The 19,628-nt window shown below is 46.1% G+C and overlaps 1 protein-coding gene across 6 annotated transcripts in view; it reads right to left on the bottom strand.

Moving 5' to 3' along the window:
* The window catches only part of CYFIP1 (cytoplasmic FMR1 interacting protein 1), a 414,017-nt gene that overhangs the window by 151,736 nt on the left and 242,653 nt on the right, over positions 1-19,628 (bottom strand). For all 6 annotated transcript variants that reach the window (XM_063953279.1, XM_063953277.1, XM_063953278.1 and 3 more), the window contains exon 21: positions 13,159-13,278. In XM_063953279.1, the coding sequence (XP_063809349.1) occupies positions 13,159-13,278 (120 nt within the window). The remainder of the gene's footprint in view (positions 1-13,158; positions 13,279-19,628) is intronic.

The following is a 19,628-nucleotide window of genomic DNA, read 5'->3' as shown; positions in this document are numbered from 1 at the left end:
CCTGGTTCGCTATCACTGCTCTGAGTGACTCCATCTTGATTTGAACGCTTGTATGTAAGTGTTCAAATATTTCAGATCTCACCTAGCCGTCTGGCTTCAGTACCACAATATAGTGTGGAATAATACCCCTTCCCTTGTTGTAGAAGGGGTACTTTGATTATCACCTGCTGGGAATACAGCCTGTGAATTGTTCCCAATGCTGCCTCCCTGTCGGAGGGAGACGTTGGTAAAGCAGACTTCAGGAACTTGTGAGGGGGAGACGTCTCGAATTTCCAATGTACACCTGGGATACTACGTGTAGGATCCAGGAGTCCACTTGTGAGTGAGCCCACTGCGTGCTGAAACTCTTGAGATGACCCCCTACCGCACCTGAGTCCGCTTGTACGGCCCCAGCGTCATGCTGCGGACTTGGCAGAAGCTGTGGAGGGCTTCTGTTCCTGGGAATGGGCTGCCTGCTGCAGTCTTCTTCCCTTTCCTCTACCCCTGGGCAGATATGACTGGCCCTTTTGCCCGCCTGCCCTTATGGGGACGAAAGGACTGAGACTGAAAAGACTGTGTCCTTTTCTGCTGAGATGTGACTTGGGGTAACAAAAGGTGGATTTTTCAGCTGTTGCCATGGCCACCAGGTCCGATGGACCGCCCCTTTATACGGCAATACTTCCATGTGCCGTCTGGAATCTGCATCACCTGACCACTGTCGTCTGGCAGATATGGACATCACATTTACTCTTGATGCCAGAATGCAAATATCCCTCTGCGCATCTCGCATATATAGAAATGCATCCTTAAAATGCTCTATAGTCAATAAAATCTTGTCCCTGTCAAGGGTATCAATATTTCCAGTCAGGAAATCCGACCAAGCCCCCTCAGCGCTGCACATCCAGGCTGAGGCGATTGCTGGTCGTAGTATAACACCAGTATATGTGTATATACTTTTAGGATATTTTTCAGCTTCCTATCAGCTGGCTCCTTGAGGGCTGCCGTATCTGGAGACGGTAACGCCACTTGTTTTTATAAGCGTGTGAGCGCCTTATTCACCCTAAGGTGTGTTTCCCAACTCGCCCTAACTTCTGGCGGGAAAGGGTATACCGCCAATAATTTTCTATCGGAGGAAACCCACGTATCATCACACACTTCATTTAATTTATCTGATTCAGGAAAAACTACAAGTAGTTTATTCACACCCTACATAATACCCTTATTTGTGGTACTTGTAGTATCAGAAATATGTAACACCTCCTTCATTGCCCTTAACATGTAACGTGTGGCCCTAAAGGAAAATACGTTTGTTTCTTCACCGTCGACACTGGAGTCAGTGTCCGTGTCTGTGTCGACCGACTGAGGTAAATGGGCGTTTTTACAAGCCCCTGACGGTGTCTGAGACGCCTGGACAGGTACTAATTTGTTTGCCGGCCGTCTCATGTCGTCAACCGACCTTGCAGCGTGTTGACATTATCACGTAATTCCTAAATAAGCCATCCATTCCAGTGTCGACTCCCTACAGAGTGACATCACCAATACAGGCAATTTGCTCCGCCTCCTCACCAACATCGTCCTCCTACATGTCGACACACACGTACCGACACACAGCACACACACAGGGAATGCTCTGACAGAGGACAGGACCCCACTAGCCCTTTGGGGAGACAGAGGGAGAGTTTGCCAGCACACACCAAAAACGCTATAATTATACAGGGACAACCCCTTATACAAGTGTTTTCCCTTATAGCATTTTTATATATGTAATCATATCGCCAAATAAGTGCCCCCCCTCTCTGTTTTAACCCTGTTTCTGTAGTGCAGTGCAGGGGAGAGCCTGGGAGCCTTCCTCACAGCAGAGCTGAGCAGGAAAATGGCGCCGTGTGCTGAGGAGAATAGGCCCCGCCCCCTTTTCGGCGGGCTCTTCTCCCGGAGTTTGTGAGATCTGGCAGGGGTTAAATACATCCATATAGCCTCAAGGGCTATATGTGATGTATTTTAGCCATAAAAAGGTATTATACATTGCTGCCCAGGGCGCCCCCCCCCAGCGCCCTGCACCCTCAGTGACAGTTGGTGACTGTTGGTGAAGTGTGCTGACAACAATGGCGCACAGCTGCAGTGCTGTGCGCTACCTTATGAAGACTGAAAGTCTTCTGCCGCCTGTTTCTGGACCTCTGGACCTCTTCAACTTCGGCATCTGCAAGGGGGGTCGGCGGCACGGCTCCGGGACGAACCCCAGGGTGAGACCTGTGTTCCGACTCCCTCTGGAGCTAATGGTGTCCAGTAGCCTAAGAAGCAAATCCATCCTGCACGCAGGTGAGTTTTCTTCTCTCCCCTAAGTCCCTCGTAGCAGTGAGCCTGTTGCCAGCAGGACTCACTGAAAATAAAAAACCTAACTTAAACTTTTATTCTAAGCAGCTCAGGAGAGCCACCTAGATTGCACCCTTCTCGTCGGGCACAAAAATCTAACTGAGGCTTGGAGGAGGGTCATAGGGGGAGGAGCCAGTGCACACCACCTGATCCTAAAGCTTTTATTATTGTGCCCTGTCTCCTGCGGAGCCGCTATATCCCCATGGTCCTGACGGAGTCCCCAGCATCCACTAGGACGTCAGAGAAATATAAACACCCAGAATAATAATTGTGCAGAAATAATAAAGAATACAGATTAAAAAATATACTATCGATAGCTGTTTATTTGTTTAGTCTGTCTGTATTCAGGAACCTTTATTTTATTCACTCTTTTATACTGTTCATATGTTAGTTGATTAATAGATACAGTAATCTCACAATGGAGGTCATTCTGACCTGGTCGCACGCAGGCTATTTTTTGCACTGCTGCGAACAGGTAATCGCCGCCTACAGGGGAGGGTGTTAGGGCTGTGCAGGGCTGCAATCGCTTGTGTAGAGATCTGCACAAACAAGAACTGCCATAGTCGGCGACAGACGCGCCTGCGCATTGCCGCCCGCTCGCATGCGCAGTTCAAACCCGTTTGCACGGCTGCGAGAAACTGCAGCCGTGAACGGGTTGGAATGACCTCCAATGTCCCTTGTAATACTGTGAGTACAAGTTACAATCAAACACTCAATCTATACAATTACCATGTCTCTTTATTTATTGAATAATAGCTACATTGAGAATCAAACTACAAATCACAGTGATTATGGATACTTATAAGACTCCCTTCTAAATTTTGTTACTCTCTCTTTGTAACTCTTTATGGAAATAATCAGTTCCGTTGTGGAGGTGTGTACAGTAAATTATTCAATATATAAGGTTGCTAGCGGTATCAAACCTTCCTGCATTGTCACTGTAACCAATTCATTAGGGAATATGTTTTCCTTTGTATTGATCATCAATTCCTAAATATTAGTATAATCTGTAGTATTATGTATTTTATATAATCAAAATAAACATAATTGATATTTAAGGATTCTCCATAGTGTGTTTCTTATTTCTTCTACATTGAAGCATACATCCTTTTGTATCAAATAGACAGATGAAATTGTTGTACTGATATTATTAATAGTTTGCTGTTTGTCATAAAGGTCCAGTAATTTAATGCTGGTATTCAGGGTTACTTCCCAATGTTCCTCCAACGATAGTGTTTAAATGTGGATATTCTTAGCAGCTTAATTATTGGCGGTGTATACACGTACAGCTCTATTAATGCAATCTATTCACTCAGCTGTTAATAGACACCTTCCGTTAAAAATCTAGTTGTGGAGTAATGCTGGTAAATATCCAGTGAGTATTTAGGCTACGGTTAATAGTCCAATACTCAATTAGAAGTAATCCAACCACCCTGAACACACAATGTTAGATAATTCCCCAGTCAAAGATCTCTGTGCAATACAGTGCCTTGCAAAAGTATTCACCCCCCTTTGCATTTTTCATGTTTTGTTGCCTCACAACCTGGAATTAAAATGGATTGTTTGAAGGTTTGCATCATTTCATTCACAGAACATGCCTACAACTTTGAAGATTTTTTTATTTTTTATTGTGAAGCAAACAACAAATAGGACAAAATAACAGAAAACTTCAGCATGCATAACTATTCACTCAACTATAGTCAGTACTTTGTAAAGCCACCTTTTGCGGCAATTACAGCTGCAAGTCACTTTGGAAAAGTCTCTATGAGCTTGCCACTGGGATTTTTGCCTATTCCTCAAGGCAAAACTGCTCCAGCTCCTTCATGTTGGATGGTTTCCGCTTGTGAACAGCAATCTTCAAGTCTGACCACAGATTCTCAATTGGATAGAGATCTGGGCTTTGACCAGGCCATTTCAACACATTTAAATGTTTCCCCTTACACCACTCGAGTGTTGTTTTAGCAGTATGGTTCGGGTCATTGTCCTACTGGAAGGTGAACCTCTGTCCCAGTCTCAAATCAAAGGCACACTAAAATGGGTTTTGTTCAAGAATATTCCTGTATTTAGCACCATCCATCTTTCCCTCGACTCAAAACAGTTTACCAATCCCTGCTGCTGATAAACATCCCCACAGCATGATGCTGCCACCACCATGTTTCACTGTGGGGATGGTGTTCTTGGGGTGATGGGATGTAATGGGTTTGCGCCAGACATAGTGTTTTCCTTAGTGGCCGAAAAGTTCAATTTTAGTCTCATCTGACCAGAGCACCTTCCTCCATACATTTGGGGAGTCGTCCACATGCCTTTTGGTAAACATAAAATGTGCCTTCTTATTTTTAACACTAAGTAATGGCTTTTTTCTGGCCACTCTTCCATAAAGCCCAGCTCTATGGAGTGTACGGCTTATTGTGGTCACATGCGCAGAAACACCAGTCTCTGCTGTGGAACTCTGCAGCTCCTTCAGGGTTACCTTTGGTCTCTGTGCTGCCTCTCTGATTAATGCCCTCCTTGCCTGGTCTGTGAGTTTTGGTGGCCGGCCCTCTCTTGGCAGGTTTCTTGTGGTACCATGTTATTTCCATTTGAAGATGGTGGATTTGATGGTGTTCCAGGGGATCATCAAAGATATGGATATATATTTTTTTTTTATAACCCAACCCTGACTTGTACTTCTCAACAACTTTGTCCTTGACTTGTTTGGAGAGCTCCTTGGTCTTCATGGTGTGATGCCTCTTGCTTAGTGGTGTTGCAGTCTCTGGGGCCTTTCAGAAAAGGTGTTTTTATAATGAAAGATCAAGTGACACTTGGATTGCACACAGGTGGACATCATTTCACTAATTATGTGACTTCTGAAGGTAATTGGTTGCACCAGAACTTTTGAAGGGCTTCATAGCAAAGGGGGTGAATATACATGCACATGCCAATTTTAAAAGTTTTATTTATAAAAAAATCTTTATATAAATTTTTCTCATCTCACTTCACCAACTTAGACTATTTTGTGCAAATCCATCAAATAAAATTCTGATTTTAAAATTACAGGTTGTAATGTAACAAAATAGGTAAAAAGCCAAGGGGGGGAAATACTTTAGCAAGGCACTGTATAGGGTATATTAGGAATTGCTGGCGGTGCATATCATACCTGCTCCAGTTATTTGTCTGACAAGCAATTTCTATGCTCCCAATGTTCCTCCTAATTATCGAACAACGATGTTTTAAATGTAAATATTCCTTACAGCTAGATTGCTGGCGCCCTTTCCCATATGGGGTCGACCTAATGATCCATACCCGTATAATTATCCCTGTATACCCGACTCAAACTGGCATCTACAATTCTTGCAAAGGATTACAGCAATCACTGTATTTGTGATCTTTCAGGTATATATTTCACTTATTATCTTTGCAGTTTTAATGCTGCAAAAATATTTTTTCTTTTAAATCCAAGAATAGCTACTTCTTATGTGACTATCCACGCTCAGCTTAAACATGTAAATATTTCTTTTTAAGTATTATTTACATAATTTCCCTTTTCCAGTGTGCCCCAGCAAAAAAGCCTTCTCTCTCTTCTTCATACTATGATAAAACTCGAATCCAGCACTCAGATGGCCCCTTCACAGGTACTGGTTATCCACTGCTCCAGCAGTAACAAATGTAAAGACTGTACAATGACAAGTGCCACATTATTATTTCCTCTCATTCAGACCCTAATTCACAGGCAGACCTAGTTGCAGTCGCACCATGGGACCTCTGTGCAACTCACAGAGGACCTGCAAAAATAAGAATTTACTTACCGATAATTCTATTTCTCGTAGTCCGTAGTGGATGCTGGGGACTCCGTCAGGACCATGGGGAATAGCGGGCTCCGCAGGAGACAGGGCACATCTAAAAAAGCTTTTAGGTCACATGGTGTGTACTGGCTCCTCCCCCCATGACCCCCCTCCAAGCCTCAGTTAGGTACTGTGCCCGGACGAGCGTACACAATAAGGAAGGATCTTGAATCCCGGGTAAGACTCATACCAGCCACACCAATCACACCGTACCACTTGTGATCTGAACCCAGTTAACAGTATGATAACAAAACGAAGTAGCCTCTGAAAGATGGCTCACAACAAGAATAACCCGATTTTTGTAACAATAACTATGTACAAGCATTGCAGACAATCCGCACTTGGGATGGGCGCCCAGCATCCACTACGGACTACGAGAAATAGAATTATCGGTAAGTAAATTCTTATTTTCTCTAACGTCCTAGTGGATGCTGGGGACTCCGTCAGGACCATGGGGATTATACCAAAGCTCCCAAACGGGCGGGAGAGTGCGGATGACTCTGCAGCACCGAATGAGAGAACTCCAGGTCCTCCTTAGCCAGAGTATCAAATTTGTAAAATTTTACAAACGTGTTCTCCCCTGACCACGTAGCTGCTCGGCAAAGTTGTAATGCCGAGACCCCTCGGGCAGCTGCCCAAGATGCGCCCACTTTCCTAGTGGAGTGGGCCTTTACAGATTTAGGCTGTGGCACGCCTGCCACAGAATGTGCAAGTTGGATTGTGCTACAGATCCAACGTGCAATCGTCTGTTTAGACGCAGGAGCACCCATCTTGTTGGGTGCATACAATATAAACAGCAAGTCAGACTTTCTGACTCCAGCCGTCCTAAACTATATATATATATATATATATATATTTTTAGGGTCCTGACAACGTCTATTAACCTGGAGTCCTCCAAGTCCTTAGAAGCCGCAGGCACCATAATAGGTTGTTTCAGGTGAAAAACCTGACACCCCCTTAGGAAGAAAACTGGAGACGAGTCCCAGTTCTGCCCTGTCCGAATGGAAATTTAAATATGGGCTTTTGTAAGACAAAGCCGCCCATTCTGACAATCGCCTGGCCGAGGCCAGGACCAACAGCATGGTCACTGTCCATGTGAGATATTGGTCAACAGCTTGTTCACTTTCCATGTGATATATTTCAAATCCACAGATTTGAGCGGTTCAAACCAATATGATTTTAAGGAATCCCAACACTATGTTGAGATCCCACGGTGCCACTAGAGGCACAAAAAAGGGGTGTATATGCAATACTCCCTTGACAATCTGGACTTCAGGAACTGAAGTCAATTCTTTTCGGAAGAAATTCTACAGGGCCGAAACTTAAAACCTTAAAGAACCCCAATTTTAGGCTCAAAACACTCCTGTTTTCAGGAAGTGTAGAATTCGACCTAGTTGAATTTTCTTCGTGGGGCCTTCCTGGCCTCACCCACGCAACATATTTTCACCACATGTGGTGATGACGTTGTGCGGTCACCTCCTTCCTGGCTTTGACCAGGGTAGGTATGACCTCTTATGGAATGCCTTTTTCCTTCAGGATCCGGCATTCAACCGCCATGCCGTCAAACGCAGCCGCGGTAAGTCTTGGAATAGACATGGTACCTGCTGAAGCAAGTCCCTTCTTAGCTCCCCAGGCCCTTAGTCCTCTGTGAGCATCTCTTGAAGTTCCGGGTACCAAGTCCCTCTTGGCCAATCCGGAGTCACGAGTATAGTTCATACTCCTCTATGTCTTATAATTCTCAATACCTTGGTTATGAGAAGCAGAGGAGGGAACACATACACCGACTGTTACACCCACGGTGTTACTAGGACATCCACAGCTATCGCCTGAAGGTCTCATGACCTGGCGCAATACCTGTCCCGTTTTTTGTTCGGGCGGGACGCCATCATTTCCACCTTTGGTCTTTGCCAATGGCTCACAATCATGCGGAAAAACTTCCCTATGAAGTTCCCACTCTCCCAGGTGGAGGTCATGCCTGCTGAGGAAGTCTGCTTCCCAGTCGTCCACTCCCGGAGAGAACACTGCTGACAGTGCTATCACATGATTTTCCGCCTAGCGAAAAATCCTTGCAGTTTTTTCACTGCCCTCCAGCTTCTTGTGTCGCCCTTTCTGTTTACGTGGGCGACTGCCGTGATGTTATCCCACTGGATCAATACCGGCTGACCTTGAAGCAGAGGTCTTGCTAAGTTTAGAGCCTTATAATTTTGCTCTTAGCTCCATCTATGTGGAGAGAATTCTCCAGACTTGATCACACTTTCCTGGAAATTTTTTCCCTGTGTGACTGCTCCCCAGCCTCTCAGGCTGGCCTCCGTGGTCACCAGCATCCACTCCTGAATGCTGAATCTGTGGCCCTCTAGAAGATGAGCACTCTGTAATCACCACAGGAGAGACACCCTTGTCCTTGGATATAGGGTTATCCGCTGATGCATCTGAAGATGCGATCCGGACCATTTGTCCAGCAGATCCCACTGAAGAGTTCTTGCGTGAAATCTGCCGAATGGAATTGCTTCGTAATAAGCCACCATTTTTACCAGGACTCTTGTGCAATGATGCATTGACACTTTTCCTGTTTTTAGGAGGATCCCGATTAGTTCGGATAACTCCCTGGCTTTCTCCTCTGGGAGAAACACCTTTTTCTGGACTGTGTCCAGAATCATCCCTAGGAACAGTAGACGTGTCCTCGGAAAAGCTACGATTTTGGAATATTTAGAATCCACTCGTGCTGTCGTAGAACTATTAAAGATAGTGCTACTCCGACCTCCAACTGTTCTCTGGACCTTGCCCTTATCAGGAAAGCGTCCAAGTTTCTTTTAAGAAGAATCATCATTTCGGCCATTACCTTGGTAAAGACCCGGGGCGCCGTGGACAATCCAAACGGCAGCGTCTGAACTGATAGTGACAGTTCTGTACCACGAACCTGAAGTACCCTTGGTGAGAAGGGCAAATTTGGACATGTAGGTAAATGTCCCTGATATCCAGTGACACCATCTAGTCCCCTTCTTCCTGGTTCGCTATCACTGCTCTGAGTGACTCCATCTTGATTTGAACGCTTGTATGTAAGTGTTCAAATATTTCAGATCTCACCGAGCCGTTTGGCTTCAGTACCACAATATAGTGTGGAATAATACCCCCTCCCTTGTTGTAGGATGGGTACTTTGATTATCACCTGCTGGGAATACAGCCTGTGAATTGTTTCCAATACTGCCTCCCTGTCGGAGGTAGACGTTGGTAAAACAGACTTCCGGAACTTGTGAGGAGGAGACGTCTCGAATTTCCAATGTACACCTGGGATACTACATGTAGGATCCAGGAGTCCCCTTGCGAGTGAGCCCACTGCGTGCTGAAACTCTTGAGATGACCCCCTACCGCACCTGAGTCCGCTTGTACTGCCCCAGCGTCATGCTGCGGACTTGGCAGAAGCTGTGAAGGGCTTCTGTTCCTGGGAATGGGCTGCTTGCTGCAGTCTTCTTCCCGTTCCTCTACCCCTGGGCAGATATGACTGGCCTTTGCCCGCCTGCCCGTATGGGGACGAAAGGACTGAGACTGAAAAGACTGTGTCCTTTTCTGCTGAGATGTGACTCGGGGAACAAAAAGTGGATTTTTCAGCTGTTGCCATGGCCACCAGGTCCGATGGACCGCCCCTTTATACGGCAATACTTCCATGTGCCGTCTGGAATCTGCCTCACCTGACCACTGTGTCATGTCTTCGTCTGGCAGATATGGACATCACATTTACTCTTGATGCCAGAATGCAAATATCCCTCTGCGCATCACGCATATATAGAAATGCATCCTTAAAATGCTCTATAGACAATAAAATCTTGTCCCTGTCAAGGGTATCAAAATTTTCAGTCAGGAAATCCGACCAAGCCCCCTCAGCGCTGCACATCCAGTCTGAGGCGATTGCTGGTCGTAGTATAACACCAGTATGTGTGTATATACTTCTTAGGCTATTTTTCAGCTTCCTATCAGCTGGCTCCTTGAGGGCGGCCGTATCTGGAGACGGTAACGCCACTTGTTTTATAAGCGTGTGAGCGCCTTATCCACCCTAAGGTGTGTTTCCCAACTCGCCCTTACTTCTGGCGGGAAAGGGTATACCGCCCATAACTTTCTATCGGAGGAACCCCACGTATCATCACACACTTCATTTAATTTATCTGATTCAGGCAAAACTACAAGTAGTTTATTCACACCCTACAAAATACCCTTATTTGTGGTACTTGTAGTATCAGAAATATGTAACACCTCCTTCATTGCCCTTAACATGTAACGTGTGGCCCTAAAGGAAAATACGTTTGTTTCTTCACCGTCGACACTGGAGTCAGTGTCCGTGAGGTAAATGGGCGTTTTTACAAGCCCCTGACGGTGTCTGAGACGCCTGGACAGGTACTAATTTGTTTGCCGGTCGTCTCATGTCGTCAACCGGCTCGCAGCGTGTTGACATGATCACGTACTTCCACAAGTAAGCCATCCATTCCGGTGTCGACTCCCTAGAGAGTGACATCACCATTACAGGCAATTTGCTCCGCCTCCTCACCAACATTTTTCTCATACATGTCGACACACACGTACCGACATACAGCACCCACACAGGGAATGCTCTGATAGAGGACAGGACCCACTAGCCCTTTGGGGAGACAGAGGGAGAGTTTGCCAGCACACACCAAAATGCTATAATTATACAGGGACAACCTTTATAAAAGTGTTCCTCCCTTATAGCATTTAATATATATTTATATCGCCAAATCAGTGCCCCCCCTCTCTGTTTTAACCCTGTTTCTGTAGTGCAGTGCAGGGGAGAGCATGGGAGCCTTCCCCTCAGCCTTTCTGTGAGGGAAAATGGCGCTGTGTGCTGAGGAGAATAAGCTCCGCCCCCTTTTCGGCTGGTTTTTTCTCCCGGTTTTTAAGAACTGGCCTGGGTTAAAATACATACATATAGCCTTAATGGCTATATGTGATGTATTTATTTTGCCAATAAGGTACTTATATTGCTGCCCAGGGCGCCCCCAGCAGCGCCCTGCACCCTCCGTGACTAGGTCAGTGAGCCGTGTGACAACAATGGCGCACAGCTGCAGTGCTGTGCGCTACCTTCATGAAGACTGTGAAGTCTTCTGCCGCCTGTTTCCGGACCTCCGTTCTGCCGTCTTCTTCAGCGTCTGTAAGGGGGATCGGCGGCGCGGCTCCGGGACGAACCCCAGGCTGACCTGTGTTCCGACTCCCTCTGGAGCTCAGTGTCCAGTAGCCTAAGATCCCAATCCATCCTGCACGCAGGTGAGTTGGAGATCTCTCCCCTAAGTCCCTCGTTGCAGTGATCCTGTTGCCAGCAGGAATCACTGAATGAAACCTAAAAAAAAAAACTTTTCTAAACAGCTCTTTAAGAGAGCCACCTAGATTGCACCCTTCTCGGACGGGCACAAAAACCTAACTGAGGCTTGGAGGGGGGTCATGGGGGGAGGAGCCAGTACACACCATGTGACCTAAAAGCTTTTTTAGATGTGCCCTGTCTCCTGCGGAGCCCGCTATTCCCCATGGTCCTGACGGAGTCCCCAGCATCCACTAGGACGTTAGAGAAAATATGCTAACGTCGCAGCCATACAAAGAGAAATCCTATTGTTGCTCCGAATGTCTGTCCCAAGTAAGCTGTGGAAGCCTGTACAATTGCAAGAACAAAAAAAAGTTTCAACTGTGTAAGCATAGGCATTGCGAACAGTGTGTGTCCACCTCTGAGACTTGGTTATTGCTTTGAAATAGCCACAGATGGATAAATGTGAGCCACGCACTTGCTGCACACATACACATTTTCAAAGCAGACTTGAAATTCCAAACATCCTCAGAAACAAACACTACCAAAAGTCTTCAACATGGATCCAAGCTTACATTTCAACTAAAGCAGCTGTAATAACAACTGCTCCGCAATCCAATGCCATCCTTCCTGTTGTGTGTGTCCAACTTATTTATGGCTCAGTTTCCAAGGGAACAACACACATCCACATTCAGAAACCAGTGCCTGGCATGCCGAAGTGTATTCATTTAACAGGGTGAACAATGCAGCTCCCATTACAACAGACAAATACATCAAGTAACTAAGCCATTTTCAAGGTCTATGTTTAAGCATGCATGAAAGAAATTTGATATTCCGTTACCTTCCAGATAGGACAAGCTGTGCCTTGCTGATAGCAAGTACTCTGAATATTAGGCTGTACTGCTTTTTTAATGTAATGTTTACAACTTATATTCACAGTAGCTTTGGAAGCAATTATTTATTTAGTAGATTCATCTGGGAAGCACATTACTTAATATACAAGAACAGCTGATACAGAGGGAGGCATTCAAGTTGTTGGCTGCCGGGATCCCGGCAGTCAGGATACTGACGCTGGTATATCGACATCCGGTGAAATATCGGCTGACGCAATCCTGACCGCTGCCCAGAATACCCACTCAGGTGGCGGTCCAAGCCACCAGCCGAGGGGAAATCTATCCACCTGGCACGAAGTGTGGCGAGCGCAGCGATCCCGTGAGGGGACATGCTGCGCTCGCCGCCGGGATTCCGGCTGTCGGGATCCCGGCGTCGGTCTCCTGACTGCCAGGATACCAACAGCTGGGACATCGAATCCGATCAAGATAGGTCAGCAAGTAATGTACCCTAAAGGGGTCTATCCTACAGTATAAGGTGCGAAGGACAGTTTACATTGCAACAGCGTGGAAATGCAGCACCGTAACTCACCTCCCTGGTGGCCCAAACTCGCAGAGCTTTGTATGTGGGGCTGCAAACAAAAATCAGCGAGTCTGAATGTACTGTAAATTCGTCATACAGCCACACTTAGTCGCAGCTGATATGATCAAGCTCTATCAATGGAGCTCTCTTTACTGGTTGATTTAAATAATACACTGAAGCAAGGAGAAATGGGTCTTTTGAAGGAGAGTAATTTATACATACTACAGGTAGGGACCCTTAATGTTACAAGGAAACCTAGAGCTAGTTACGTACCACTATGGAAGTAAGATCTTCACTCTCAAACCGTCCAATTGCCAATTCCAGTGACTTGTACATGGCAGCTGTTATTCTCTGAGTGATTAAACGGTTGAGATCAATCGATCTGCCCAAGAGCTGGAAAAATACAAATAAGGGTAATTTACACATTGGAAAAAAAAAAAAAAAAAAAACCCAGAAAGCAATATATATAATTCTGAAGTGATTGTACTTGTGCTTACTGCATCATGATTTCATGGCAAGATGATACATTATGCACTAAATAAAGGGTGAACCTCAGCATTTCTGTAGTTTACAAATGTAAACAGTCACTATGAACACTAAAAAAAATTATTTAAGTCAGTCATACATAGCATAACCTATGCTCGTCAGGAGAGTCTGGCAATGGAATCAGTTTTCAATTTGAACAGACAGACAAGACTACTTCCAGCATGTCTGGGGCCTCTAGAGCAATCAAACATTTTTGCAAAACAGTCCCATAGCAGTCAGCTTCTAAGAGAATTTAAACTCATGCCCCAAAAGATAGATTTTACAGAACTGCAATGTGAGCACATTACTACTGAAGGAGTTTACTAATTTCAGATGGGGTGGAGCATTTCTCACATCAGTTTTTGCTTTTACCAGCAGTGCTTTCAGTGGTAAGACACTATAGCATGAGTGCTCAAAACAAAGGTAAATGAAGACACTTATTCAGCAAAGACTAATAACAAGTTTGTATTACTAACAAAGCCCGAATGACAGCGACAGAAAAAGAAGAGGGAAAAACCAAGCACACTGAATATACACACAAAGAGTACCAGTGGGCCTGGACCTTTACAAAAAAAAGCCAGGGGCATAAAGGGATGACTCCAGTTTCCCCCATGGATACAAAGAAAAAGGATCTGTCAGATACAAAACAAAATTCAGTCATAAGGGATACAGCAAATCTGTCCCCTAAGGAAGGAACCATTCCTGTGCTGTGCACAGACCCTTCACTCAAAACTAGCATCTCTAGGTGAAGATGTGAAAACATGATATTTTACGTAGGTGTGTGCAGAGGACAATGTAGCTGCCCTCAAAATTGCTCTGCCGATGCACCCTGCCAAGCTGCTTAGGAGGAGCCAACTGACTGAGTCGAGTAGAACCTCTACAAGTCCGGAAGGGGCCTATTGACCAAGGAATAGGCCTGTTGAATTACTATTTTAATCCAACAAGAGCTTTCTTAGTAGCAGGCCAACCCCTCTTGTTAACATTATAAAACAGCTAACCCAATTTGTGAAAGTCCTTGGTCCTATCTACGTAAATGTGGAAGGCCAGAACAATATCCAGTGAGGCAACAGATGAGCGTGGATACCATTGATCCATCTCTGGGATAGAAGGTACCACAATTTTCTGGTTTAAATGTATTTTTTATTTTTTTTAACTACCTTTAGAAGAAAATCCACCCTGGTGAATAAGACCGCACTGGGTGGAGAATCAGAAATGAAGATTTATGAGACAAGGCACTCAAGTCAGACATTCTCCAAGCAGAGAAATAGTGAGAAGGAACACCCTTTCACATGAGACAACAAAGATTCCAAAGGCTCGAAGGGTCTTTAGAGTCTAACACCAGGACTAAATCCCAAGGTGTAACCGGGGAAAAGAAACTGTAGTTACAGCGCCCCTTGAAGCAAAGTCTGCACAGATGAAAAACGAACCAAGAGGGCTGAAATCTGAACCTTTAGTGGAGAGATGGGTGACCAAAATGAAACTATTCGTGTAGAAAGAACAATAAACTGTAAAGTTGAAAAAAAAACTGCTGGACCCAGCTTCTGAACGGACCACGAGGCAAAAACAGCTTGCCACACTAGATATGCTCTCGCCAAAAATAGTTTCCTGGAGCAAAACATAGTGCATCCAACTATGTCTAAAAAAAAGCCCCTACCATTCTAAAATGGCTGTTTCAACAACCACTCCATCAAAGCCAGGAGAGGGAGATCCAGGAGCCTGTATGGACCCAGAGAAAGAAAATACGACCTGAGAGGAAGATACCATGAATAATGCACTAACAACTGTCGGAGATCAGAGTTCTACGCCTTAAGCAGCCACTCTGAAGCCACTAAAATAGCCGACCCATCCACTAGCTTCAGATTGCTGAGAAGGCAGCATAGACTCCAGCAGTAAGAGATGAGGGGAATTGTCCATGGAACCGTGAGAGCAGATGACGGGTCCTGTCGACTGCTGGATACTGCGCTAGGAGAATTTCAGAAACAGCTTGCGATTATGAGGGGAGATCATCAGGTCTATGGAAGGCATGGTCCCAGTGATCCATTAACGTTTGAAACAAGGACGGAGGGAGGGATTACTCCCCTATGTGAAAGTCCTGATGACTAAGATAGTCTGCCTCCCTGTTTTCGACCCCCAGAATGTAAACTACCAATAGAACTGGAAGGAAACATTCTGTACAACGGAGAATCTTGCTGACTTCTCTGGAGGTTCCCTGGCTTTGTCTACCGCCCTAATGATGGTTATACAAAATGAACATCATGTTGCCCAACTGGACCTTTACCGCCTTGCCCTCAAGTGGCCTCACCTAACAAAAAGGCTATGTAAAATTGCCTCGAGTTTCAGAATGTTAATCGAAAATAGGGATTCTCATGCAGTCCGTCAATCTTGGAATGTATATTAGAGATCAACAGCCCCCAATCCCTCAGGCTCGCATCCATTGTGAGCAGCGTCCAGTCTGGAATCAGTAAGGGACGTCCACTGTCTAAGTGGGAGATCTGAAGAAACCACATCAGGTAGACACAAACTTCCTGGTACAAGAAGAGAATAAATTGGGACCAGAGTTGAAGGTGGAAACAGATACATTTGGAAAGGAGCTCCATCTGTAGAGGCCTAGAATGGAAAGAAGTGAATTTCATCATGTCGAAGGAGACTAATTTTTCCAGAAATCTCATGCAGCGATGTACTGACACCCAGCCATCCAGAGAAGAGACCGCACTAGTGTCTATTAAGTCAAAATCTTATCCCTGAGGATGAAAACTCTCTGGAACCAGGTGTTGAACAGAAGCCCCAAATAAAGCATTCTTTGCATGGGGTCAGGCTGGGTTTGTGTCAATTAATAGCCATTTGTGTGACTCATCATGCCGCAATGAGGAGATCGTCCAGATAAGGGATCATTCAAACACAGCAAAGTCAAAGGTCAGCTGCCATTAGGAACATTACCATTGTAAATACATGAGGTGCCATTAACAAACCAAAAGGCAAGGCCTGAAAACGATAATGAACTGCAAAGCGGTGGAAATCGCTAATCAACCTCCCATATGGGAATATGCATTTTTGACTACCAGGGATGCCATGAAGTCCCCATTTCCTAGGTATGCATGATGAACTGGAGAGAATTCATGCTGAATCTGGAAACCTTGATGTAGACATTGAGTGACTTCAAACTCAAGATTAGGCAGGAAGGAACAGTCCAGCCTCTGCATAAGGAAAAAGGTTTGTGTAGAAACAAGACCCTCTTTGAGGATTCAAAACTGGTGTGATCAGCGGAAAAATAGGATTTTAATTACTTACCGGTAAATCCTTTTCTCATAGTCCATAAGGGATATTGGGGAGGAGACTTAGTACGCTGGGTATAGACAGGGTCCAAACGAGCTGGCGCACTTTAAATTTCTTCACTGGGTGTGCTGGGTCCTCCCATCTATGCCCCCCCCCCCCAGGCAGTTATAGGTAGATACGCGTACCACGCCCTCCGTGGCCAATCTGGGGCAATCAGAATTGCCTGGATTCCTTGATTTCGGATTCACTTGAGGACCCTTGGGAGCGAAGGAATCTGAAGAAACAGCTAGACCAGCCGGTAAGGCCAAGGCGATGTCAGTGCATCCACTGCCCTTGCCTGAGGGTCCCTGGTTCGTGAGCAATACCAGTGAAGCTTCAAGTTGAGTCGAGAAGCCATCGTGTCTATCTGTGGACAGCCCCACCGGTGGATGAACTGCAGGAACACCTGATTGTGGAGATCGTGACGACTCAGGAAGTCCGCTTCCCAGTTGTCCACACCCAGAATGAAGATTGCCGACATTGCTCTTGATTTTTTTTCCGCCCAGATGAGTATCTTTGACACCTCTCGCATGCAGGCTCTGCTTTTTGTCCCTCCTTGTCGATTGATGTACGCGACCGCTGTGGCGTAGTCCAACTAAACTTGGATCGTGTGATCCCTGAGCAGAGGAGAGGCCTGAAGCAGAGCATTGTAGATCGTCCAAAAATCCAGGCTGACCACCTGCCCTGGAACTGCGCCCCTTGGGTGACAGGTCCCCATCCTCGCATCCGTCGTGAGGAGGGTCCAATCCTGAATCCCGAAACTCCGGCCTTCCAGGAGATTCGAGGACTGAAGCCACCACAGGAGGGAAATCCTGGCCTGAGGTGACAGTAAAATCATCCGGTGCAGATGTGAGCCAGACCACTTGCTCAGGAGATCCAAGTGAAATGTTCTGGCATGGAACCTCCCATATTAGATTGCCTCGTATGAGGCGACCGTCTTCCACAACAATCTGATGCAAAGATGGATGGACACTCGAGCAGATTGGAGAACCATGCGAACCATCTCCTGAAGTGTTCTCGCTTTGTCCTCTGGGAGGAACAACTTCTGGGCCACCGTATCCAGTAACATCCCCAGGAACAGGAGCCGCAGAGTTGGCTCCAGGTGGAACTTATGTAGATTGAGAATCCACCCATGGCGTGACAGAAGTTGGATAGTGTGGTCGATATGGAGTAATAAAAGCTCCCTGGATCTTGCTTTTATCAGAAGATCGTCCAGGTAAGGGACAACATTGAGCCCCTGGACCCAGAGTTGGTACATCATCTCCGCCATCACCTTTGTGAATACCCTTGGAGCCGTGTCCAGGCGAAAGGGTAGTGCCTGGAACTAGTAGTGATCGTCCAGTAGGGCAAACCTCAGATCAGCCTGATGGAGGTGGCCAAATTGGAATATGAAGGTAGGCGTCCCTGATATCCAAGGAAACCATGAATTCCTATTCTTCCAGGCCCGCAATCACTGCCCTCAGGGATTCCATTTTGAACTTGAAAACCTTTAGGGAAGGGTTCAAGGACTTTAGATTCAAAATGGGCCTTACCGAGCCGTCCGGCTTCATTACCACAAACAGGTTGGAGCAATAACCCCCGCCTCGTTGTGGTATTGGTACTGGAACAATGAGGTGGGACTGGACCAACTTTTGGATGGCCTGTTGCAACATAACTTGCGTATCCTCCAAAGCTGGCAAGCTTGATTTGAAAAATCGTTGGGGAGCAGCATCGACGAACTCCAGCTTGTAGCCCTGAGAAATGAGGTCTCTTACCCAGATATCCTGGCAAGAGCTTTCTCAGATGTGGCTGAAGTGATGCAGTCGAGCTCCCACCTCGAGATCTCCTCGGGGTGGGTGGGCACTGTCATGCTGAGGACTAAGTGGAAGCAGAACTGGTGCTCTGTTCCGGACAACCAGCGGTTGCAGGTCTTTTTGACTTGCCTCTGGTGCCTCTATTCGCATTGGAGGCACCTAGATCGAAAAGGACTGCACAGACAGCCCCGGGTATGAACGCCTAGCCGGCGAGGCCCCAGAGGGGAGAAACGTGGATTTCCCAGCAGTGACTTTGGAAATCCACGTATCCAACTCAACCCCAAAGAGCCATTCCCCAGAAAAGGGGAGGGATTCCACACTGCACTTAGATTCTGCGTCCGCTATCCACTGACGCAACCACAAAGCCCTGCACGCCGACACTGCCATGGCAGAGGTCCTAGCATTAATATTGACCATCTCCATGAGCGAGTCATACAGGACGTGTGCAGGGTCCTGAATGTGCTCCAGGAGAGTCACTGTAGTGACCAGAGACATATGCCCAGAGAGACCCTCCTGAATTTGAGAAGCCCACGTGTGAATGGCATGGGTCATCCAGCAACCCACTATGACCGGCCTCTGCGAGACACCAAGCTACCGTGTAGATAGACTTTAGTGTAGTATCTATTTTTCTGTCCCCAGGGTCCTTTATGGTAAAGAAGCCCGAGGCAGGCAGCATCGCCTTTTTAGACAGTCGAGAGACTGATACGTCAACCCCCGGGGGTTCCTCCCATAATTTCCTACCTTCAAGAGCAAATGGGAAAGTGTGCAAAAGTCTTTTTGACACTTGGTATTTTTTGTCTGGATTTTTCCAGGCTAATTTAAATAGGTCATCTAAATCAGGGAAAGTGACATTAGGCTTGTTTTGTGTAAAGAAAAGAAGAAAAACGACTGCTGTGACACAGCGTCCTCTAGAGGGAGATTTAACACGTCCCATATAGCCAGAATGAGGGGTTCAATACCCTAAGCAAAAGTAGAATCCCTACTAATGGGATCCAAGTCATCCCCATCCTCCTGTATTTCCTCATCTGAATCAGAGAGTAGAGCAGGTAAACCATGCTTTTGTGGTCCTGAGCTAGAGAGGGGGGGCTGTGTAACATCTGCCCTAGCAGCTAA

This window comes from Pseudophryne corroboree, chromosome 2 (genome assembly GCF_028390025.1).
Source record: "Pseudophryne corroboree isolate aPseCor3 chromosome 2, aPseCor3.hap2, whole genome shotgun sequence".
NCBI classification, from domain to species: domain Eukaryota; kingdom Metazoa; phylum Chordata; class Amphibia; order Anura; family Myobatrachidae; genus Pseudophryne; species Pseudophryne corroboree.
The sequence above is the reverse complement of the archived record's forward strand: the minus strand, read 5'-3'. Positions and strand labels throughout refer to the sequence as shown.